The 24,014-nt window shown below is 34.0% G+C and overlaps 2 protein-coding genes across 4 annotated transcripts; one reads left to right on the top strand and one right to left on the bottom strand.

The window, feature by feature from the left end:
- The first annotated feature begins 2,559 nt into the window (after positions 1-2,559).
- On the top strand, positions 2,560-14,829 carry LOC130636141 (leucine-rich repeat-containing protein 63-like). Of its 3 annotated transcripts, XM_057445769.1 has the most exons (14): positions 2,801-2,941; positions 5,197-5,328; positions 5,441-5,608; positions 7,452-7,708; positions 8,064-8,114; positions 8,612-8,836; positions 9,030-9,094; positions 9,311-9,397; positions 9,696-9,777; positions 10,211-10,280; positions 10,453-10,536; positions 11,397-11,541; positions 11,910-12,001; positions 12,697-12,949. In XM_057445769.1, the coding sequence occupies exons 4-14, from the start codon at positions 7,519-7,521 to the stop codon at positions 12,866-12,868; spliced, it is 1,263 nt and encodes a 420-aa protein (XP_057301752.1). In that variant the 5' UTR covers positions 2,801-2,941; positions 5,197-5,328; positions 5,441-5,608; positions 7,452-7,518; the 3' UTR covers positions 12,869-12,949. The 3 variants fall into 3 exon arrangements, with proteins under 3 accessions (XP_057301751.1, XP_057301750.1, XP_057301752.1); XM_057445768.1 differs by lacking the exons at positions 5,197-5,328; positions 5,441-5,608 and adding an exon at positions 13,245-14,829 and having other exon boundaries at positions 2,560-2,941; positions 12,697-12,899; XM_057445767.1 differs by lacking the exons at positions 5,197-5,328; positions 5,441-5,608 and having other exon boundaries at positions 2,560-2,941.
- Positions 14,700-22,863, bottom strand: LOC130636140 (filamin-A-like). Its single transcript, XM_057445766.1, has 13 exons — positions 22,625-22,863; positions 21,962-22,351; positions 20,232-20,522; positions 19,879-20,100; positions 19,584-19,774; positions 19,168-19,507; positions 18,782-19,057; positions 18,339-18,580; positions 17,591-18,218; positions 17,260-17,514; positions 15,623-15,771; positions 15,381-15,552; positions 14,700-15,292 (listed from the first exon to the last, which is right to left on the bottom strand). Exons 2-13 carry the CDS (start codon positions 22,257-22,259, stop codon positions 14,982-14,984), a joined length of 3,375 nt encoding a protein of 1,124 aa, XP_057301749.1. The 5' UTR covers positions 22,260-22,351; positions 22,625-22,863; the 3' UTR covers positions 14,700-14,981.
- Positions 22,864-24,014: the final 1,151 nt, after the last annotated feature.

The following is a 24,014-nucleotide window of genomic DNA, read 5'->3' as shown; positions in this document are numbered from 1 at the left end:
CTCTCTCTCTGATTTGAAAAAAACAACCTATGAAACACAAAATCTTTACAGACGACTTCAAACAACTTTTTTCTTCGTGTTTTTAACCTCCTTTATTTTTTTTTTGCATTTTAAACTTTTAAATTAATACTGTCCTCGATCGCAACGCATATAATTGCTTTCCAACATGTTTGCTTAAGGCGGAAATCTTCAAGCCGCAGGGCTTCTTGTATTGAATTAATGAAGCCGTTACAGTGCATTTAAAAATTTGAGACCAAATAATTTGGAAACGAGGTCGTGACGTCAATGATTTTTCACTGCGTGGGTAACTAGGGACCACCTGGGACCAATTTGGGCAAGTTTCCCAAACCTGGGTCCCCGAATCCGTTTCAGAACGGGTTGATGACGTCATCACAAAACCTACAAACACCAATATCTCTGCAACCGTTTGTCAAAGATACATGATCATATACATTTTCTTGATCAGTGTTTCAAGATCTATGCGTTGAAGGCAACAGGTGTACAAATTTCTAAAGAAAATTTTTAGTATCTTAGCAGGTCTTTGCCGACGTCAGCAAAATTTTTAAACCCTTTTATCTTATTAATCGCTCATCAAAAGCACATGATCATATACATTTTCTTGATCAGCGCTTTAAGTTCTCGACAATAGAAGCAACGTGAAAACAAAATTTTAAATTCTTTTTAATGGATAAGTTGCTGACCTCATCCAAATTTCTATCCTGTCTCAGTGGATTTTTCCATGGGCCTTATCGGCTAGTCTATATAATAATACAGGACTGTGTCTGTCCGTAAAAGACAAAGTGAATATCGTCATTTTCCTTTGATGTCGCCGAAAAACTTATATCTTATATGTTAAATTTTTTGACGTTACAGCGCGACGTCAATAACACTATTTTAACGTCAATCCAGACCCAAACAGTGTGGGAATAGATGCACTTCAACAGGCGTGGGGGGGGGGGGGGGGGGATCTGTACAGTTATGCACTTCCTCCATTTTGTCTGATAACTAAAGTTCTCAGGAAAGTGGTCCAGGAAGGGTTAGTTCTGCTTTTGATAACACCAACTTGGCAAAGTCAGCCATGGTATTCAGTTCTGCTGGAAATGTCGATTCAGAATCCAATGCTCCTGCCTATGCATCCCCAAGCTGTAACAAATGCTCAGGGACAAATACACCCACTAGTAAGTCAAAAACAACTGAGGCTAGCGGCTTGGACTGTTTCAGGCAACGCTTGGCTTCAGAGGGATTATCAGAGCAAGCTACAGCTCTTATCACAAACTCCAGGCGCAGAGGCTCAATTTCTAATTACCAATCGGCCTGGACGAAGTGGACTAGCTGGTGTATGCAACAACAGGCTAATCCTGTTCGATGTGACGTAAATGTAATTGCCAACTACTTAGCAATGCTATTTCACAAAGGTTCTGAATACAGCACAATAAATGGTCATAGGTCAGGTTTTTCAGCTTATCATAATCCTATAAATTCTGTTAATGTAGGTGAACACCCTAGGATTTGTTCACTTATGACAGGTGTATTTAATTTGAGACCAACCAAACCTCGATTTACATTTATTTGGGATTTGCAAGTAGTTATTGACTATCTTAATACTTTATCAAATGATGACGGTTTATCTATAAAAATTCTGTCTCACAAATTAGCAATATTGTTAGCACTCTGCATCAAGGGGGTCTGAAGTTTGTTACTTAAGCATGAATCACATGGTTAGGTCTCAGGATAGTTACGTTTTTACGTTTGATAAATTAACTAAAACCAGGAAAAAGGCTCTTCTCCTCCTAGCATAGAGTTTTTCCAACAACTCCAAATTGTGTGTTGTAGACGCAATTGATTGTTACATCAGAAGAACTAAGGAGTGGCGAATTGGTGACAAACAATCTCAGCTACTCTTGAGTACTTTACGTCCCCACCAAGCAGTGGTACCATCTACTGTGGCAGGGGTGGATCAAGTCGATCTTGAATGACGCAGGGATTGATACTAATTCGTTTTCCGCGCACTCCACAAGGTCTGCTTCTACTTCTAAAGCCAAACTTATTGGTCTTTCAACCTCGGATATTTTAAATCGGGCAGTTGGTCTGGTAAGACAACTTGGCAAAAGCATTACCAAAAAACTATCCAGCCTGTGTCGCAAGGATATCAAAAAGCAATAGGATTGGGTGGCGCTTCGAACTGAGGATATGTGTGGCCCATAGGGCCGCGCTTATTCTAGCGCTATAGGGTTGATGACTCAGCATTATATCGACGGGAATTTTATGAAATAAAATTACAAACAGTGTTTTTTCCATTATTATAGCATCAAGAGGAAATCGTGGTGGTTACGGCTATCGAAGTGGATGCAGAGGTTCATGCCGTGGTTCGAACTAACGTTATGATATTTATGTTTCATTGAAAATAAAACATGTGCATTTTACTTTATTTGGTATTTATTTTTGTTTTCCTCCGGTCTCTTACTTATTCTAGCGCTATAGGATTAATGACTCAGCATTATATCGTACTTCAATTTTATTCATAAAATCCAAATTACATTGCGGCCGCGTCGCGGCCTTACGTAATTTTCAGCGTTCTTTGCCAAATATCCGAGATCTCGGTCATGCGGGATATCTCGGTGGACTGAGTTTCCCGGTCTCATATAAAAAGGCCCTAAGGAGCTCGGCTCTGGCGTCGTTTGTTTTCATTGTTGCTACTAACCAATCTGTCAAACATGGATAAAAAAGAAAGCGAAAGCATTTTACAGAGAAGACCTCTTCCACCTAAACAAAGTAAAGAAGAATGGAGATTAAACATTCTGAAGAACTGTGAGCGAAACAAAAAGCAAAAATTAGCTAAGAAAAAGAATTACTTACCACCAGGAAGAAGAGACCAACAAATTCTTGACCATGGAATTTTAAACTGCTTGAAACCGCTTGGTCCAAGCCCTTTTCAACCAAGGTAAGTAGGCTTTTCTCCTACTTTATTATTTCTTACCTTATTTTTTAAGCTTATTATTGTTATTTATTTTTACTAATATTCATATAATTATTATATTAGGTATTATAGTTATTAACTAATTTTATAGTTAACGTAAAGTTGTGTATAAGTTCAACAACATTTCAGTAAAACTTACCTAAAACGCCATACACTTATACTATGGGTCTGGGTTTTTTACTAAACAACAGTTAAATTTGTGCTGCGTAACATGACTCCCAGTTTAATTACGCCATCTCATCTACCTTCCGCATAAGCTACCCCTCCGTAAGACTCATTAATTCACCAGGTCACGCGTAAGTTCGCCATATTGTTCTTTGAATGTCTCTCATAAAGTTCCAATTGATTAAATTTGAATAATATAAATGGAAATCAGTAATAAGATATAGTTAAATTATTTAAAAGCAGAAAACAACACCTAACAACAACAAAATAAAGCCTAAGGATCAAAATCTGATCTGGTGAACTTCCGTTGCGCAATGTTTGGTGGTTGCCAGACCTGTGAACCTTGCTTTAAACCTTCACAGCATGCTACGTTGGAGTATATATACAAAGTGGTAAGTGCTATGTAGAAAAGCCATTCTACTCAATAGCAGTTGCAAGAAGCCCTAATTTTGTATAGCGAACTTACCTGCCCGGCAAACTTATACAACCTAACACTATAAAGGAAATAATAATAATACGGTAAGGACTTAGACATCATAGATACCCGTCTTTCATTCGACATGACTTGTGTACTTGCATGGTGTTTGGAAAATGAATTAATTTTAAATCTTTAAGCAGGAATAACTGAAGCAATGTTACTTGGTTCGAAAAATAACCTCCCCAAACAGAACAGCTCATTAAACGTAACTTATGGCTACCAAACTTTGAGGGTAACATCCACGTATAAATATCTTGGTGTACTTATCAAACCATCATTGAATTTGAGCAGCAACTTTGATTTAACGTATAAAAATGCTTCCGGTAGATTACGTTTACTATATCGCATTCGACCGCTGATTACAGAAAAAGCTGCATTGGCAATTTTTCAAGTAATGATTCAACCAGTATTAACATATTGCGAATTTGATCACCTTAAGAATTCTCAGACACAACTACTCAAACTCCAATATTTACATAGACGAGCAACTTCTATTATTGGAAATTAATTCTTGACACCACCTGATACTGTCAATATGATAGAAATGCGAGCATGTAATTTCATTCGCCGTTGCTTGGACAACGTTGTGTGTGAAAATTTTAAAAATTACTACCCAAAAACAAACCATACAAGAAACATATACGTACAACAGAAATAGCTTGAAATTACCTAATCTTCGTTTGGAATATGCTTGTTGAGCTTTCTGTTACACTGGCGTACATATTTACAATACACTCCCATTGGACATTATTGTTTGTTTTTTGTTTTTCGTCTTGATCGACTCATTTTTTCTAGTGTGGTATTTTGATTTTTAGCCTGTGTGTTTTCTGTTGTTTATATATTTTATACTGACCATTTTTTTTGTACATTTACATTTTCTTGTTTTATTGTTACTAATATTTTTTGTCCTATTTATTTTAAGGACCCATGTTGATAACAGACTTTTTAATGTCTGTTTTAATGGCCACCCTTGTAAAACATTTGTCAAATAAATATATAAATCACTAAATCTTTTGATATGCTAAGTCACTCAAAGTTACTATCCACACTATCCTGTTATGGTATTAAAGAACGTGAACTGAATTGGTTCACAGACTATTTGTTCAATAGGACTCAATGTGTCACATATGATAATAAACTTTCTGATCACCATCCAGTAACCTCTGGAGTACCACAAGGGTCAATTTTGGGACCTGTAATGTTCATTCTGTTTTTTCTATTCGAAATTCTTAAAGGAGTGGTCCCACAAAATTTTCGATTTTTTTTTTTTGTTCTTTGGATTCAATTAGTATAAAGTTTTTATTCTTTTTTCGAAAAATTGTTTATTGATCTTTTAATTAACGCGCAAAGATTGTCTTTTTATTAAGAACCTATGAACACAGACACAGCGAAGAAGAATTGGAGTATGTATTATTGAAGAAGAAAATAATTTTGGAGAAGATGAGGACGGTTATAATGAGATGGAAACCTTTGATGAGCTTTTTACAGCCACAGGGCTGCAACTTTTTTTAATTCAAGACCACTAAATAAGATGATAATAAAAACATTGTAACTGAGAGAGAAACGATATTTTTAGTTAAACATTGGGAAAGTTTTCGTGTTGGGAGAAACGAATGGCGCAAGTGCGATAACTGCAAGACTGAAACTTGGGAGATTTATTGTCTTTGTTGCACAGAAGTGGATGCATTAACAGACAAACAATTCCAAGGTATATGTGCTTAAACATATTTTTTTCAAATATGATTAAGCTACATAAAAAGTATTGTTAAAATATCAAATAATAATGATATGTATCGTACAAATATCCGTTGTTTTTTTAGGAATAAAATGTATAACTGAGAATGAGGATTTCAAGCAACTTTGTCTCGTTTTAATATGCTTACACAAGACAAGAGGGAAATTTCTGCAAGACACGCCTACAAACAAATCTTTTCGGTTTGCTGCTTACAAGCAATTCATTTGGTTCGTTTTCTAATGACCTGAAAAAGGTAATCGCCGAGTTATACCGTCGCATGTTGTGTGGAAAATAAGACAAGTTTTGCCTGAAGAGGGTGGTGTCTATGTCCCTTACTCGGAAGAATAAACACAAAAATATATAATATATAATATGTGATTATAATTATAGAAAATAAAATAAAATAAGTATTTCTAATTATGAAATTACGATCTTGGATTCTATCATTCCATTTGCTGAATTGTCTTAACACACAAAAAATCATTCGCCAACTATGACGTCACAGCTATTTAAACAGGATTGTAAAAAAGGGCCTAATAAGACAAAAAAAAACTTTTTTTAAAAAAAAAGTTTTTTATGATAATAAATAAAACATTTCCAATAAAATAAGATGAAATTATTTTTTTTGATTTTTCGTGGGACCACTTAAGCACTCTGATGCCATCATGTATGCTGGTGACACAGTCCTCTTTGTTGCAGGGAAGGATACGTATATAATTGAGTCCCGTTTATCATCTGACATGAAAAGACGCCTCTTACGAAAAATTCGACCGATGATTAACAAAGTCTCAGCTACAGCTATCTACAGAAGTATGGTACAGCCTATGGATACATACTGTGGTTTTGTAAAATTAACCGTTGTGAAACTAGACGCTTAAAACTGTCACAACTTCACCTTAGAACTTGTAGAATTATTGACTACGGTGGAAACCTAGATGACAAATTACCATCTTGTAATGCGTTACTTCTTACTAGAGCGTGTATATTTGTACGGAAATCGATCAACGGAGAAGTATGTGATAACTACATGAATTTAACGAATCCATTTTAACGAATACATTTTAATTTAACGAATCATACCAAGCAAACATGAAACAACAAGATCTGGTTAAAACTGCCGAAAGGAAGCCCTGATTTCGGAAGAGCGTCATTTAATACACTGGTGCTTTTGTTTATAACAAACTTCCTGTAAATATCCGAAATCATTTTTTACCTTATCTCTCTTTGTGGTAGTTTCTATTCTACCTTCAGTCATGTTTTCTTTTCTTTTTCCTCTTTTAATCCTTCTATTTTCGTTTTAAAATCTCTTTTCATTTCAAACAACAATTTTTTAATTTTTGACAATTTTATTTTTTACAGGACCCATTTTGACAACATACAAGTATATACATTGTACATGTATATACTTGTATATAATCTGAATTGGCAATCCTGTATAAATATTTGATAAATAAATAAAATAAATAAAAAATTATGGGGCTTTGCAGCTTATTGGCACCCTCATATATAATCTTATGACACACACTTTTTTAATATAAAATCCTGTGTTTTCCAAATATATACTGTTAGCTTTAGAAACACACGCTGTCTTAATTTATTCTTACAATATTAAAAAATCTTTAATATGCCAATTTTAAAGGCCAGATCAGTTTTAAAGAAGTGTTATAACAGTGACTGTACAATGTTGAAAAACTATGGTTTTTACTTTGATAAGTCAGTAGACAGATATTTATTTATTTGATATCATGGAACCAACTTTAAAATTATATTCAAGCTAAATAAATTTGTTAATTTTAAAAATTGGCTAGAACCTTTTGACAGCATTTTGGATTGAGGCATTTCATTACTTATCAGTGGTTTTTATTAAACTATAGTAAGTAGTGGGTTGGAAGCTAAATTGTTTATAAAAAAATATGCGCCATTGATTATATGATTGATCATTTAAATTTGACACACTCGAGGGCTCCAGTTTTTTTTATTCTTTTATTTTGCTATTTTTACACTTGGCTATATACCAAATACAAATTTCTTGTGTTACGCAATAGTAATTATCTTATTTGTTCTTGTGTTCTTTAGGTGGGTTTTTTATATTGCAGGTTGCCTAAGAAGACACCATGGCAATTAACTAAACGAAAGATTGATGCACCAGTTGAAAGTCATCAAATGGTGCACGCATTACCTTCAAAACAAAATGAATTTGTGAAAGATAATACTATTTCTGACTGTACCCATCAACCAGTTAGTAAAAATGAATTTATGAAATATAATTCGATTTCTGTTCCAAATGAATTTAGCAGTATAGTTGCACCGGCAAATAGTCAAACATTACATGTTTTGGATTTAAATGAGATGGGTATGATCATTTTTGTTTTTGCGTTTGATGATTGTACCTATTCTATTTCCAACTGGTCACATAGTCTAAAAAATGACACAATTTAATACAGCTATTACGCACATGAAGTATACTTAAAAAATGCGATATGATATGCAATATCTTTGTGTTACTCACTGAAAATTACCTTCTTGTTTTGTAATAGTTTACAAATAAAAAAAAGTCTAATTGCAAAAAGAATTCATTGTGCAAGAATTTCATACATTAATTTGATAAATTTTTTTAATATGGTATTTTGATGTTTTTATATTTAGTGTTGTTGCATATACAATTGCTTGCGTTATTGTTGTTAATATCACCCCACCACTATATTTAGAAAGCCTTACAGAAGTTTCACCAAGGAAACCATGGAGGAAAAGCTTGCTTGGTATGAACCTTAATTTCTTAACTTACTCTGTACCAAACCTTATTTGGCAGGCTGAGAAATAGAAATTTTTATTGTTGTAGACATTGTTTGACTGAATATCTGACGTGAATGTACCCAATCAATAATATAATTGGCCAGACATAGATCTAAATGTTGTCATGTAAGTGATCCTGGGCGTTATACTAGCTAAACCCCCCTAACAAGAAACAGCATAGCAGCGTGTGCAAAGACGTTTTTTTATACTTCAATCATTTTTTATACCATTTGGTTCAACAAAAAATTGCGATTGTTAACACACATATGTGAAGAAATGTTATTTTTATACTTTTTTTTTAACATCCAGAATAAAATAAAGCATCTAGTTAATTATCTTATAAGTGGCAATCTGTTTAACTGGAATTAACTGGAGTTCAGTAGATATTTTACAATTTGACTAAACAGTGTCCCCTCTCTGTCTGGCCGATACGTACTGTCAATTTTTTGTGTCAATTTTTTAGAGGAACAAGCTGAAGAAAATTATAATCTTAGCGAAGAATGTGCTATTCCACATGTGTGCACGAAAGATAAAAGCATTTCTCATTCTTCATGTCGCAGTCGCTATAACATCTGCATCACAAACTCAACGAATAGCACCTTCTATGTTTCTGAGGAGGGTTTATCACAGGATAGTAAAAATGACATCGACTCAAGAAAGGAGATCTTATCAAACATCCTCACTATAGGTTTATCTGTTACTTATTCGTTAAATAATGTAGTCATTTCATTATCACTGTTTTTTTACAGAATAAGGATTATTAATGTCAGCATGCATTTTTTTCTGTACATTCATTTGACAAAGGTTGCAGTTGTTTTGCGCTCCTTTCCGTTGACTAAACAGGGTTTCTTATTGCTATAGATTTATGTCTGCTATTTTAGAATTTGGTCAAGATACTGTATCACGTCTTGTCTTGAATGTAGATGAAACAAAGCTGTACTTAAAGGTATAACTGAGCTATGTCAATCTTGCAGCGCCTCCTAGAATCTCCTAAAAGAAACTAAAAAACAGAGACCTTAAACCTCCTAAGTAACTTAAAATTATTTTTTATTATCAGATTTAAAAAAAAATATTAACTAGGTATTGTAAAATTATGGCTACCCTGAATGTGTGCGGTTGCAATGTTTCATATCTCTCCAAAATTTTGTTTCATTCCATTTAGGGTTACTTTCTTGATATGTTTGAAGATGTTCCTGATCAGTTGTTGGCGACACTTTCTTCAGTTAATTTATCATTTAATAATTTTATGGTATTCAAATCTTTTAACTTTTTGTATTTTTCGACCAAACATTTTTGTTAAACAATCAGTTTGGCGGATTTTTTTGTACGGTGTATTTGCTCGAACCAACTGAATAGAAACAGCATCGTTGCATACTTCTATAGTTTGTTGTAAATTTTAATAAAAATTGTTTCCCAACCATCGAAGTCAATACACAAACTCTAAATGGAAGTTTCAATAATTGTAAAGGAAATTGAAGTTTGTGCATTTATGTAGAGGCGTTTAGGATATTAAAATAGTGCTTGTTTATATGGATTTTTGTTTGTAGGAAATACCAGAAGTGTTATTTACAGCAAAAAATTTAATATCCTTAAACATGAGAAATAATCCAATAAAGTCCATCTCTGGAGGTTAGTGATTCACGATGTATAAAAACAATATGCTTAGTTTATTTTGAAAATAGGTTTTCCTGCCAAAAAACACTAGGATTCTGCTTGTATAAAAAATATTTCTCATGAGTAACGTTATTCGGAAAACGTGTGGTCTCATCCTTAAATAGCTTCTGGGGAAAGAAGGCAAATGTCGACTCAATTTCTATGCACACTTTTGCATGTTGGAGTATATTTGCACTGTGTGTCAATTGAATTATGCACACCATAAAATCTGTTTTAACTTAGCAAGGGCCGACTTCAGTTTTACAATTTAACACGTTTATAACAACATTTTTGATAAATCTGAGGTTGCGAGAAAATTTTGCAGACACCAAAAACAAAATTCATAAAACTAAAAAGACACTGTTTTTATTTTGGTGGGATTTTCATGCTTTTTAAAATTTTGTTTTAGACATAAAGAATTTGGTAAAAATAAAATATATGAATTTTTCTTTCTGCTGTTTGAACGAACTTCAAGATTGGTAAGTTTTTTAAAAATATTTGTTTGATAGGTAAAAAATGCATCTGAACCGTAAAACTATTGTGACGTCATTAAAATAATACCTCATTAAAACCGTATTTCAGTATAATTTAATTATATTTTAACTACTTATACCTTATCGTTCTAACTTTTTTATTTTCCGACTTTTTTAGTGTTTTGAATTTAAGTGAATTGGAAGTGCTCGACGTCTCATATAACTGTATTCCAAGGCTAAACAAAAGCATCAAAAATCTCGTGTAAGTGAGGCCGTTTGTAGATGGTAAAATTTACTCAAACTACAAACAACAGTGCACGATGAGAATTATATATTTGACTAAATATGTATGTCCTGTTAGCTGAATTTTAAGAAATATTTTCAAAACACGGAAAACTGTTCATTGATAACGTAAGGGGTAACGTTTACTTTCACTACCTTCTTTGTGCAATAAATACGATTGCTCTGCAATTGAGTTATCACATTATCTCCCACCAAATGTCTTTCCTATGATACCTTAATAGGATAAATTTTCGCAAGTACTGTATGAACAGTTTGTTCTTCTGCCTTCAGTGGATCTTTCCACGTGCCTTAATCTAATATTATAAACTAGTCGATGCGGCCCATGGAAAAATCTACTTGGGCAGAAGGACAATGGAAAAATAGGTTGTTTTGTAGATGTAGATGTTTTGCTGACGTCAGCAGTGCATATCCAAATAAAAATTTGGCGAAATTTAGTTTATCTGTTGCCTGTAATGTGTAGAGGTTGAAACGTTGATCAAAATAATGTACAGGATCATATGGTTTAGACGCCTAAGAAGATATAAAGGTTAAAAACGTCAGGAAAGACCCGTTGTAACACAAAAAAAATTTTCTTAAAAAATTTGTATACACGTTGGCACGTATACACGTGTAGATCTTGAAACACTAATCACAGTCTCTGTATTATTATAGAGATTTGTTGCGAGAAATTATTGCATTATTGTAAATAACTGAGAAGATTAAATAACGATAAAATAAATATAAGAAAACAAGCTGTATGTATTATTGTTCAGAAAGTAAAAAGCAAAAACCTGAAAAAAATAATTCATTTTAGGTATATTATAAATTGTATTCCTGTAGGTCGTTAAAAGAGCTCTACCTAGATGGGAATTTTATACGTCACTTTCCAACGGAACTGCTTCAGCTTTCTCTAACAAGTTTTAGCTGCCAAACAAATTTCTTGCACAAATATTTTTGGAAAGAAAGCGTACCGCCGATACTTCAGGTATTGTTGATAACTTTCCGAAACGTAACTGATTGCATGCGATTGTCCCTCAAGCCCAGAGAAGACAATAGAGTAATACTGAGTGGCGATGAATAATATATAACCTGAAAATTAAAAATTGTCTTTTACACAGTGCAAAACACGCATACACGTTTTTTCATTTACTTCCTACCTTCCAGTGCTTGGGCATCAATAACATTTAAACAGCCTAATCTTCTACGCATTTAAATCCTGCGTCAAAGGAGGCCAAGTTAGGCTCGCATAGAACAAGATCTAAGATGTTTTGACGCATCAATTTTACATTCGCAGATGAAATTTACATTGGCGGATGAAGCTGCTTCACATTTTCTTAAAATTTGCTGTTTCAGAGTTTACGAGATGTTGCACTGACGTGCGTGTGTAAGAATCACAACTTGGACAAACTACCTTTGGATATAAAGCAGAAGATTGGTGAATGCGGGTATGATTTTTTTGTCTATTATACTTTATTGTTAAAATATTTTTGCGATTTTGGCCTTTTTAGCCAAACTTTAAAAAAGCGACCATTCATTTTTCAGTAGAAACTTTTTATCGTCAATTCGCAAAAGTTAATCCACTAAAAACTCTTGTTTGAAAGCTATGTTTTACCTTCGAATCACCAAATTTCTCTGAAAATTTATATAATATAATGAAGAGATGATGCTTTAAACGTGAAAAAAATTATTCAAATTGCAACAATCTCTGGAAGTGACAAAATTGCGAAGGTTGATCTTGCGAAAACTCTCAAATTTTATGGATTCGTGGGAGCTCATCCAAAAAATATCGCGAGTTTTTAGACTCGCAAATTTTTCTTAAAATATACGAAACTTCGCAGAAAAGCAACACGGTTTTTTCGTTGTTATAGGTTTCTTAACTACGAAATTAAATATTTTTTGAGTTTTTATTTTTGAATAGTAAATTTTGCTTTAATTATGATTTGATTTTTTTTGTTGTTGTTGTTGTTTTGTTAATCGCGAAAGTTTATTTTTAAAACCACTAAAGATTATGACATTAAAAGTTGTTAGAAATATGTGTTGAAACTTTTTTCTTTATTGTTCTTATTTTTTTTTATATAAAATCAACATTGCAACTGGCGAGGCATCGACAATAGCTACGTTCTTTCTGCTTCCCGTTTAGAATCTCACCCTGTGATTATTGTGACCAATTAAAACCTCACGAAGGTATTCCTGTGTTAAAACCAGTTGCAGAAATATTTGGTATCAAAAATCTTCCTCTGCTTTTTCATGTGTGTTCACAGAGCTGCAGAAGAAGTTTGTTACTTGCCTCACATTTGAATGATATGAAATGATTTTCATCACAAATTTATAAATTATTTAGAAGTATGTGTATATTTCATTATTATCTAATTAATATATTTTTTAATATTCTACTGTCATGTCTTTGTAGAAGTTAAAACGGTCAAGCTCTAACAAATAATTTTCGGGTTCCACCTTATAAGCCAGGTAAGAGTTTTTTTTCAACCAAACCACGGGCTATGGCCACAAACTTGACCCGACCATGTACGTAACATGTTTGAGATAGCGATTATGTATATACTAAGGAAATGAAGTGAACTACAATTCCGAACGTAATATATTGCAAAAGAGGATCGAATTCCGATGTTCGTCCGGTAAGCAATTATAAACACTGTTTCTTTATAAGACGTTTGTCGATTTTTCAAATAGGAACGCTGTTTGGCTGGGCTACACATCTACAAAACAGACCCTTTGTAGCCTATCGGTTGTGAAGTTTTGAAGAGGTGATTCTGCTTCCCTACTGCATGAATAAACATGTGAACAGCATGCAAGTAACTTCTAGCTTGGCTAGAGTAGGGCGGTGAAAAAGAAGGCGAGATCTGTATATGATTAAAATGAATATGTAGCTAAAAATTTTTAAAAAAAGTAAGCTCAATTATGTTTTTGATAGATATTATACCCCTATATTTTTGAAATTCAGTGACAATATAAAATGAAGGCTTAGAAGAAGAGCTTTATTCTTTACGTCTCCACCGTCTTGTTTAATACGATACTTCGTGTATTCACCGTCTTGTTTGATGACTAATCAGAAGCGGGTGTAGGGCCACCTTTGATGTATAGCTTAAAGGGAATGGGAATGTAATCCTTGTCCTCTTTTGACATGCAATTTCCACGTGTACAAGTATTGGTGATTCTTTAATTCAATCTTTGAGCCAGCAAATTCCCCCTTTTAAACTAGTAGAGACATTTTCTTAAAGTTGGGTTCACAGCCATTCGTGGTAGTCGTTCAAATAAGGAGAATACAAAAAATCTATTCGTTGCTAATAAAATAATGCAGTTCACACTAGCAAAAAAATTTCAGTATTACACTCAATAATAAAATATTCAATGTTTAAATTAATTATTGCAAACGAAAGTTTAGCTTTTCTTTCTCATCAACTTTGTTTTCATTTTGAATTTCCAAACCTCCTTTTAAATTTGTATTAGTTCATTATTCCTATTTGCCGTATTAGTTGAACTTTCTTCCAACTACTGCGGCGAATGCTGGCATATGAGATAAAAATTACGTAGTATGCTAAAAATAAATATTGCGCATGTACATATTCATGACGAAAAAAGTGTGAACCCGTCTTTCAACTTTGCTGACAACATGGTTTTGTTCGATGCGTTTCCCTCTACCCCATCCATTCTAAAGGTTTATCTCTTTGAGATAAACCTTTTGAACTGGTAGAGGAATATTCAATTGCTGATAGGAAGCAAGAGGTAAGCAGCTCATATCTCAGATAACTATTTAAAAAGGGTTTATTCCTTCATTACTGAATATGGGCCAAATATCTTGTAGGAATTTGTCAATTTTTAGCAACACTTTTGTGCAAGAGGTGGTATGTAACATTTAAAAAAAATTCTGTCATACTATTGCACAATCCATAGAACTTATGAACTACAACAGAATGCGCATGAAATCAAAGTAGATGCAACACTAATTTCATGATTTATATATTTTAATTATAGGACTCAGACATTTGTCAAAAATGGCCTAAAAAGACCAACATAAGGAAAAATCTAGTAATTTTGGAAACCTCACTTCCTGCCTGTAGTGCCTGACTGTAAAAGTACATGACTCTTAAATTAAGGAATACGGCGGTTGTTCCTAACAAGAAAAAATTTGGCAACATTATATTTCAAGTCCATATATATACAAAAGATGAACAGTGCAATAATTCAATTTATTGTTGATTGCGAAAAAATTAGAAATAAACAATGACGTAAAAAAAACCCCAAAAACAGAATTCCTTACAAAAAACCCAGTGCATGTCTTAAAATTGACAGGAAGGGGAAGGAGAGTTACTAAAAATAGAAGAACCAAAGGTTTGCTGTTATCTGTCTTGCTGGAGCTCTGCTAAAGAAGATTGAATTAGTTTAAATATTTTGTTTTATGTTCTGTAATTAATGTCCATTAAATAAACCCTCCTGTCTTTGTATTTGTTCTCTGTTCTGTCTCCATTTCTGCAGGTGCTGGTCATTATCCGCTACAAAAATTTCAAACGGACTTCCCGGAACATGCTCATCTGACCAGAAAATATTTGCAGTGTATATCCCAGATTCTGTTGGATTGTATCTAACATTGATTATACGGTCTTTGGGATGATCTCGAAACATTTCCACCTTAAATGCGCCCTTAGGGCCATGTATCCGCACTTTAAGTGTACCAGGACCTGCTCCTTTTGAATCTACTTGAAAAAGACCCTGAAATGTACCTAAAATGCAATTAAAAATTTAATTTTCTCATTAGTGTCTCCTTTCTTTTTGAAAACCATTCCACCATATAAAAATGCATTGACGTACCTAGTATGCCTGATTCTAAACCTTGTCCATGAGCTCTTACTTTTTTTACGTCCGGTGCCTGCATAATTCGAACTAGGAATGGTGACCCTGGAATTGGGGTGCCATCCCATTCTACTTCAACTGTATGTAAACCAGGCTCTGTAGCATTTAGATCTACTGTGTATGTACCATCCTAAGATAAGTGAAAAATTGAAAGGCCTGGTTTTTACTAAGAATAAGCTAAACATTGGCTTATAACTTACTTTGTTATCAGAGATCAGGACATATGTCATAGTTCCGGAAGGAGCACGGCATCGACAGCTCAGTTGACCCGGTCCAGCTTTTCTTCCATCAAGCTTAAAAAGAACTGGTTGGCCAGCTGTTCCTTCTTTTATTCCTTCCCCTTCCACAACTAAAAAAATGCAAAGTTGCTTAATTTTGGGACAGCATATAGTGAATTTACGCTGCAGATTGATTACAGACACTGCAGATTGATTACAGACAATGCAGATTGATTACAGACACTGAAGATTGATTACAGACACTGCAGATTGATCAAAGACACTGAATTTGATTAAACTTGCGCTCATTGTGTATAATTTCATTTGACACATTTGTTTTTATCGTTCTCCCAAGCTTTACTACACTTCGTCTAAATTTTTTTCCTTTTTAAACATTTTCACCTTCCCTTCAGACATGCTTTACATTCGCTTCACGTAGAATTTTTACAGCATCTTTTGCTAACAGAAAACTACAACGACTATTATCTCCACAGTGGATATATGGAACTTATTCCACGTAATACCCAATGAGTCATGCTTAAGAATTTTTTTTCACTTATGCAGCAAAATATACATATCTTAAAAAACGCACTTTGCTTCACACAAGCACTCTTATTGTTTAAAACATAAACGTAAATATTTTTTGTAAGATTAGCATTTAAGTCTAAAATTGAGTGAAAATCATACGAACAATTCGCGACCAATTCGTGAACATACATACCGACTCCTTGGTCTTCTGGGTAATCATAATCATAGTCATAATCGGCCATTATTTATTTTTCAATATTTTTTTTTTGTATATGTGCACTTGATTTTTGTTAGAACAGCTATTACATCTTACTAACAACTAAGCAATGTGCACATATCGTCAATCTCCAATTATTTAATTAAAACAGGGGGTAGTGTCTAAACACGTAAGTTTTCAATGCGAAAGAAAAGCTGAACAAGTTTAACGTTTTAATACCTTTTTACAAGGTATTTTAAGACAATAAATCTAAATTTATTATTTATTAAATTTGCACTGAATCTTAAACCTAAAAACGAACAAAAATGCTCGTTATTTAAAGCATCCCCCCCCCAAACCTAATGTTTACGGATCGTTGAAGTTATCAAAATAAGCTGAGCAATAAACAACAAAAGTCGAACGGTAACAAGGATTCCATCAATAATTACATTGCTCTTTTTTCATTGTGACATAAAATCGCCTGACACAATACAACTTAATTTCTTTTCAACTTTAAATTTTTTGCTTATTCAATTTTCAAAAAAAGTATCTATGGAGACTTGGAAACTATCGCGATAATGATCAACGCTATTGCCGATGAATACTCGTAATTAGCCTCTCCGTCGCAGAGACTGTTTTCCAATAAAACTATTTAAATTTCACGCCAATATAGATACTTTCAACGGCTAACTTGTGAAAATCAAAAAAAGTTAATTGGTAATTTGACAGGAATTTTGCTGAAAATCATTTTAAGGGTATAAAAAAGGCTTCAGTAACCATAAATTGTTGGAAAATCATGTTTTTTAAAATTAAGAAACAGCCGGGCTGGACCAAGAAGTACGTATCGCAAAAAAAAGGGTATTAGAGCGCCAAGCAATGACAGCTGTATACTTACGCACGGATTCTGGAACTGCTCTATTCTCAACAGTGACTTTGAAAGGACTTCCTTCCACGTGCTGTTCGTCCCATTTAATAGCTAAAACGTAGGCTCCTGCTGTTGGAGGAGTATACGTCAAAGTGTAGGTCCCGTCGTGATTATCGCGTATTCCCACCACCACATCATGTTTTAAGCCTTCTACAGTGGCGCTTAAATGTCCCGGACCAGCATCTCGAGCGTCCACATGGACTCTTGCTAGATCGTTGACAACACCTAAAAATGTGAAATTCATGCTATGTATAGAAACGCAGCGTATGTATAATAAACATCAATTATCTCGATACATTACCTCTGCTTGCTCCCTCTCCAGTAACAATAACGCTAGAAGCATCAACTGCAAAAGTTGGTTCAGATGGTGCAACATCAACAATGTACGGGCAACCACTCAGTAAAGCTCCAGCGTAGTATACATTTATTTCATGACGACCTGGCTCTTCTGGTGTAAAGTTTATTTCTTTGCCCCGATTACTAATTTGTCTTATTTCGCTTGGTAGTTCATCCTCATCGGGTCCAACCACCTTACATATTAAATCGCCCAATCCTGCCTCTTCACTTAAGTTAACCGCTAACGAAAATTTTTGTGTCGTTTCTACAATCGTTTCTGTATTCACAATAACAACAGCTTCCTTTGGATTACCCACCATGACTCGATATGGGCTGTCACGAACAGGTACGTTGTTGTAAGTGATATGAACAAGATATTCACCCACCTCGCTTGGTCGAAAATTACACTGGTACGTATTCTCACTGCCAGTCAATGTTACGTCCACCGGTATTTGTTGACCATTATGTTCGGCAAAGCTTGCTATGGTTCCTGGACCAGCACCTTCAGTTGATACCTGAAATTCTGCCACTTCAGATATACGTGCTTGGTACAAGCCATCACCTTGACTAACACACTTGTTTGGGTCGCTAACCTAAAATGTAAAAGAGGGATATAATCTGTGTAGCGAACTGTTTGGACACAGGTAAGAAGCACAAAGGGAAACCTGAAAGAAACAGTATTTTCAATTGCTTATATAATAAAATATGTTTACCCAGACAATAAATGGACTTCCTTGAATTGGTTTTTCATTCCAATACACATTAGTATGGTATTCACCAATTTCAGAAGGTGTGAATGAAACTGTGAAGTTTCCTTCCACTTCTCTTTCGACTTCTGTCGAGACTTCTGTGTCTCTTGGTCCAACAGTCTGTGCACTTAAACTACCATCGCCTGACTGACGAGTGTCGACAGCAATACCAATTCTTTCGTACAATTCAGCATATAGTTGCTTATCTAGAAGGTAACACAACGATGAGTTTCCATTAAACCCATATGCATGAAAAACTTTTTTCTGTTCATCGAAAATTTGCACAGGCTGCCACAACGTACACCATGTTCGACTCGTATTTACCATACACTTCCACCCCTCCTTTAAATAAGAAAAAATACAGATAGAACAGTATATATATATATATATATATATATATAACAAACCTTCTTCGTACTGTACAGACGAAACCGCAACAGAAGCAGGATCAGCTATTTGTGTTTCAATTGGTCCTCCTGGAAGTTGCTGGTCATTGATAGTGATAAATATGTGATGCGTTCCCACAGCAACCGGCGTATAACGCACCCTGTATGTACCGTCTTGATTGTTTGAAACTTCGGCATAAGGTCTTGTGTCGGACGGACCATCGACATCAGCGTTCACTTTAGATGTCCTTGAGCCGACATCAATCGTAAATTCGACTGTCTCGTTTAAGTTACCACCTAGAAAATAATTTATTTTTTTTGACAACAAATCGAACAATCAATTACTGCTGTTAAACAAAACAAAAGACTTGAATAATCACAAAAGGAAGAGAATTAACAAAAATGACCTGCAAGACCGTCTCCGTGAACACGAATAGTGTTAAGATCTTGTTTCGCATGACTGGTGAAGGGACTTCTTGGAATTTGCTCTCCACCATAAGTTACCAAAATCTTGTAATTCCCTGGGTCTTCAGCATTATATTTATATGTTCTTAGTTCCTCGCTGGTGTCTTCATGCATGACTGGAATTGAATGACCATTTGGACCCGTCACATCCACTCTTAAATCGTCTAAAGGATAGCCTTCTTCACTATGAACGTAAAATTCATTAACTGCCCCTACTTGAGGTTCTACAATTCCAGGACCAGACGCTGAAAATTTATCACATGGCCTGGATACTCGCGCCACCTGCAGAAAAGAAACATATCGTTTACGTTTTACTTATTTTAAAAAAAATATAGAAAATCGATCAAAGACACTATACCTTAGTAAATTGGACAGTATATGCCATAATAGCCAACTCAGGAATATTTGGATTCGACATTTCATCAGCCGTGATTATTTTTGGGACGCCTAATCGTCCTTCCGCAACATCCATAGCCAAACGACAGTTTTCGGAATCATCACCAGATAATTCGGGTACAGTTCCAGGTGCGCATGAATTAACTAGTGACCCTATAAAAGTCATGACCATTTAATTTACCAAAGTTGGATCGTACAATACATTAAAGTTTGTTTAATTAGACAAAAAGTGAACACAATTCATTTAGTCTGATTACCCAGAGCAGTTCCATCATTCCAATCTGAGTTAAAATTGGTTACAGGATTATCAGGATTCCATCCATTCACCAAATCAAGTGTCCAATTTTCACCTACGCCACCATCTTGAGTGAAATATGACAAGTAAGTCATCATACTCAACTCGTCCACATTTTCACTCGCCATATGCTCAGCGCTTATAATTTCTGGGATACCTAATTCTTCTTGAGCAATTCGCATTCCTAAAAAAACAGTAATAGTCTCTTAAAAATGGTAGCAATAGTCATATCACGCTAATTCCAACTTTATTTTATAGAAATAATTATTTCTAATGCTTACGAGAATAAAAAAATTGTAAGGTTTAAGTTTTCACCTTTCATTAGATTTTCAACTGGTGTATCTCTGTTCAGATGATTGTATTCAGGACACAAACCAGAACGCATAACATTCACCAAATTGCACAACGCGATGCCACTGTTCCAATCTTTTGTGAGATTGGTTATTCTTTGCTCGGGAATCACGTGCTGCAGCCAAATAAGTAGAAGTTTTTTCAGTGCGATCTTTACGCTTTTATCTTCAGTACCTCCAATTTGATACCTCAATATCAACTGCCACATCAGACCCAATATCATTTTGAAGTTTCCGTTTACAACATGGTCGCTGTCTGTAAAAAAAACATAATATCTAAAAGTGATATTCGTCAAATTAAATTCACGCTAAACGAATCAAGAAAATAGATCAATAATTCCTTTATAAATAGATAAAGTCATTGACGATGTATCAGTCATACATTTATGAATCATATATTCGTATTTTGAAGCTCTTTGCTTTGGGAATGTAATGTATCTTTTTTTTATGCGCCAAATTAAATTTTATCAAAATCTATCAAAATTTTACTTTTTTTTACTATTTTTTGTAAGCTTGAAGGTTTTTTATCTTTCTCTAAGCAGCCATTCGTTAAAGAGTGACTCAAAAATCAAACATTGTACAAACGTCAACCCAACTCTGAAGAACGGTAGTCCTAAAATTCGAAAGCTACCCTAACAAGAGTCCTAAAATTAAGGCGCTAAAGTTATCAAATTAATACTATATCAAATATCAAACCCGTAGAAAGAGGGTGAGGTTGTATAAGGTGCAATTGCTCTTTATCTAAATAATTTTAAAAAAAATAAACAAAAAACATCAATTACTCCTTTTCTTTAATTACCACAACAAACATTATTAAGAATTTATAATACATTACGTGCATCTTACAAATAAGAACAATTTTGGTTCCTACAGGCCTGAACAGGGTGCTTATTATAGTTTGTCTCTACAAATTGTTATAAAAGTAGTAAATACGGTTCTGAGGCTTGGTTCTGTTCCTAATTTGTTCCTCATTCTCCAGGTTTGGTGTAAAATATATGACTCTCTTAACAGTTAAAAGATAATGTTTGGATAGGTTTTTATGTAAATATATACATTTATTACAAAAAACAAGCTTGTTCTGGTGTGGACTAATTGTATTAAAAATTATTTAAAGAAACGAAACACACAATTATCTTGTGAACCAATCGTCGAAACTAAAATAAAACATAACGTTGGAAGTTGAACTTTTAAGGGTAGTTGACCTGGGATCAGCTATAATTTTTTTAGCAAAATTGAGACTTCATGTTTTCTGGCGAAATATTTCTACTGTGTATTTGAAAGTTTATTAATACAAGTATTGTTAAGAAAAAAATTATAAGTAAAGAGAGAAAGGCTATGGAATTTTTTTAACGTTTCTTAGTAAAACTTTTAGTATCTGATGTCGCATCTGTTAACCAATTACATGTTATTGCTACAATTTCTTTATTATTTCCTCTAGTTGTGTGTGCGGACGAAAAGAACACAGAGGCAGAGTGCAATGTGAATGCAATTGATAACGGTGGTTGAATGATGATTAGGCCAATCAATACAAATTCTTTTTTTCTAGCAAATTTATGTTTTAAAAATTTAAAATATCCTCTCCAAATTTTAAAATACTTTTTCACCAGGAGGTTTAATGTGTTTGATAAGTTATATCATATTCTCATTACAATTGCAATCGATACGGGAAGCTATATGAAATATATTGTTACTCACCAATGCTGACAAGTTTGACACCGTCCTGTTCCATCGCCTTCAACACTAGTGACACGTTTTCCATTTTTTGATTTGGAAATTTAGGATTCTTAGCGTATCGCCCTAAACTTTTCTTCGACACAACTTCGAACAAATTAACTAATTTAACACCATCTTCAAATCCTGTCTCCAATTCTTCAATTTCCATATCTCGCGACCGCAGATTCGCGTTCACCCAATTTGTAAACGTATCCTTTTGCATGTCAATCCAATTTCCCTCGTTCCCTTTAACTGAACGATGTCGATTAGCGTTACTCATTTTTGTTGCTCTTCGCTTTCACTGAAAGTGTGTTGATATTTTTAAAGGAGTCGTGTTTTTCTTGTTATGATGTGTTCACAAGCTAGACATACCTATAAGTTCGTTGGATTATAACACAACGCTCGAATGCTTTCAATGTATTAGTCATATCACTTAGAAAGTAATTATAAAGTACCCTGGGTTTTATGTTTATGTAATTACACCTTGTTTTCACTAGCCCTAATACAAAAACAAGCTATACACGTTTCAGTCGTTTTGAAATGTATATCTTTTATTAGGAGCACTTTGCTTTCAATCAAAATTACAGATCTGAAAAGTTTGCACACTAAATTTTGCTTCTGATCTACTGTTTTTGTAACACTCACCTCGGGCGTGCGTGTAAGCCGTCACCGTACTGTAAATCCCTTACGAATAACCTACTTTAAAGAAACAAACTAAATATATGTATATATATATATAAATACATGTATATTATATCTAATAATAATTTCCAATGCCGGATTGCTTCTTATAAAAAAACTCCATGCGTTTTAACCAAGTTTAACTTTTTTTTTAAAGTGATTATTTTTAAAAGTATTAATATGTCGGAGTGTTAACAGATAAATGTTGTTAACATACCTTGAAATATTCATGAAAAATAAAAATCATATTTTGTTTTTTTCGTGTCTTCGCGAGTTCTCTCCCTCACAGGCGCAAAAATAACGAATTTTTAAACCTACTAAATTATTTATCATGTACATATGAAGTGAGATTTTTGATCACTGTTAATCAAAGGAGTATGAGAACAAAGTTGCGTAAAATATATTAGATTTTTTAACGAAGTGTCTGCTGCACCGGTACCGGAATCGTACATCGAAAAACTACTGAACCGGTACAGGATTTCTCCGGCTCACAGCTAGTGAACCGGCATAGGATTTTTCAGCAAACTTCCTAGTTTTTTGTGAAAATTTTATTTTGACAACGAAGACAATAAAATAAGTATTACTAGAAACGAAAAAATCAACTTAGACAGGTTCTTGCGAAATACATGTTTAATTCCTTGACGGTTTGGAACGTTTCAATAGAATGATTCGTTTCAAAGAAGCAAAAGCCTGGTTTCTAATGGATACAAACCCTTGCATATTAAATAAGTAAGAGCCTAGATAACAAGATGCTTGAAGTTTTCTTGAAGAAACCAGCTGTACTGCTTTCATACGCGGAGAAGATATCCTTTTTCGCTGAAGAATTTTACAGTTTTGATACGATAGGCATAAATTCACTATGTCGATTACTTTTGTTGTTTGGGAAAAATTTTTGACTTTTCAAGAATTGAAAACAAAATTAGATACATACAGAGAGAAGAATTTTGTTGTCTACGTTAGAGATAGTCGAACTGTTAAGGCTTCACAAAAAAGATTGACGAAAATAATAAAACCCGAGCTTCAGTACTATGAATTAAAGTATGCTTGTGTTCATGGTTGAAGAAAATTCTAAGGAAGAGGCTCTGGACAACCTGTTCAGTTCGTATTTTGTTTACATTAATTAGCGACCCTGTTTCCAGACCTTTTTATTACTGTGTTCTATAAAACTGTTTTTTTTTTATATTTCTTTTAGTACTATAAACAAGACTGCAAGTTTTCGCTCGCTTTGCGAGTAGATGAGTCTGGACAATTTTTAGAAGTCAAAGAATTTCACGCAGACCATAATCACGAATTAAATAGGGTAGGCAATTCTATCATCACTTATCCGAGACTTACCTTGACTAGATTTAAAGCA

The sequence above is a fragment of the Hydractinia symbiolongicarpus genome, chromosome 3 (assembly GCF_029227915.1).
Source record: "Hydractinia symbiolongicarpus strain clone_291-10 chromosome 3, HSymV2.1, whole genome shotgun sequence".
Taxonomy (NCBI): domain Eukaryota; kingdom Metazoa; phylum Cnidaria; class Hydrozoa; order Anthoathecata; family Hydractiniidae; genus Hydractinia; species Hydractinia symbiolongicarpus.
The sequence above is the reverse complement of the archived record's forward strand: the minus strand, read 5'-3'. Positions and strand labels throughout refer to the sequence as shown.

Coding starts and splice junctions, on each gene's coding strand:
- LOC130636140 (XM_057445766.1), bottom strand. CDS start 22,259: ATGAGTAACGCTAATCGACATCGTTCAGTTAAAGGGAACGAGGGAAAT. Junction 19,508..19,583: donor ATACTGTCCAATTTACTAAG/GTATAGTGTCTT, acceptor TCTTTTCTGCAG/GTGGCGCGAGTATCCAGGCC. Junction 15,553..15,622: donor TCCTGATCTCTGATAACAAA/GTAAGTTATAAG, acceptor CACTTATCTTAG/GATGGTACATACACAGTAGA.
- LOC130636141 (XM_057445768.1), top strand. CDS start 2,715: ATGGATAAAAAAGAAAGCGAAAGCATTTTACAGAGAAGACCTCTTCCA. Junction 8,115..8,611: donor ATGGAGGAAAAGCTTGCTTG/GTATGAACCTTA, acceptor TCAATTTTTTAG/AGGAACAAGCTGAAGAAAAT. Junction 11,542..11,909: donor GCGTACCGCCGATACTTCAG/GTATTGTTGATA, acceptor TTGCTGTTTCAG/AGTTTACGAGATGTTGCACT.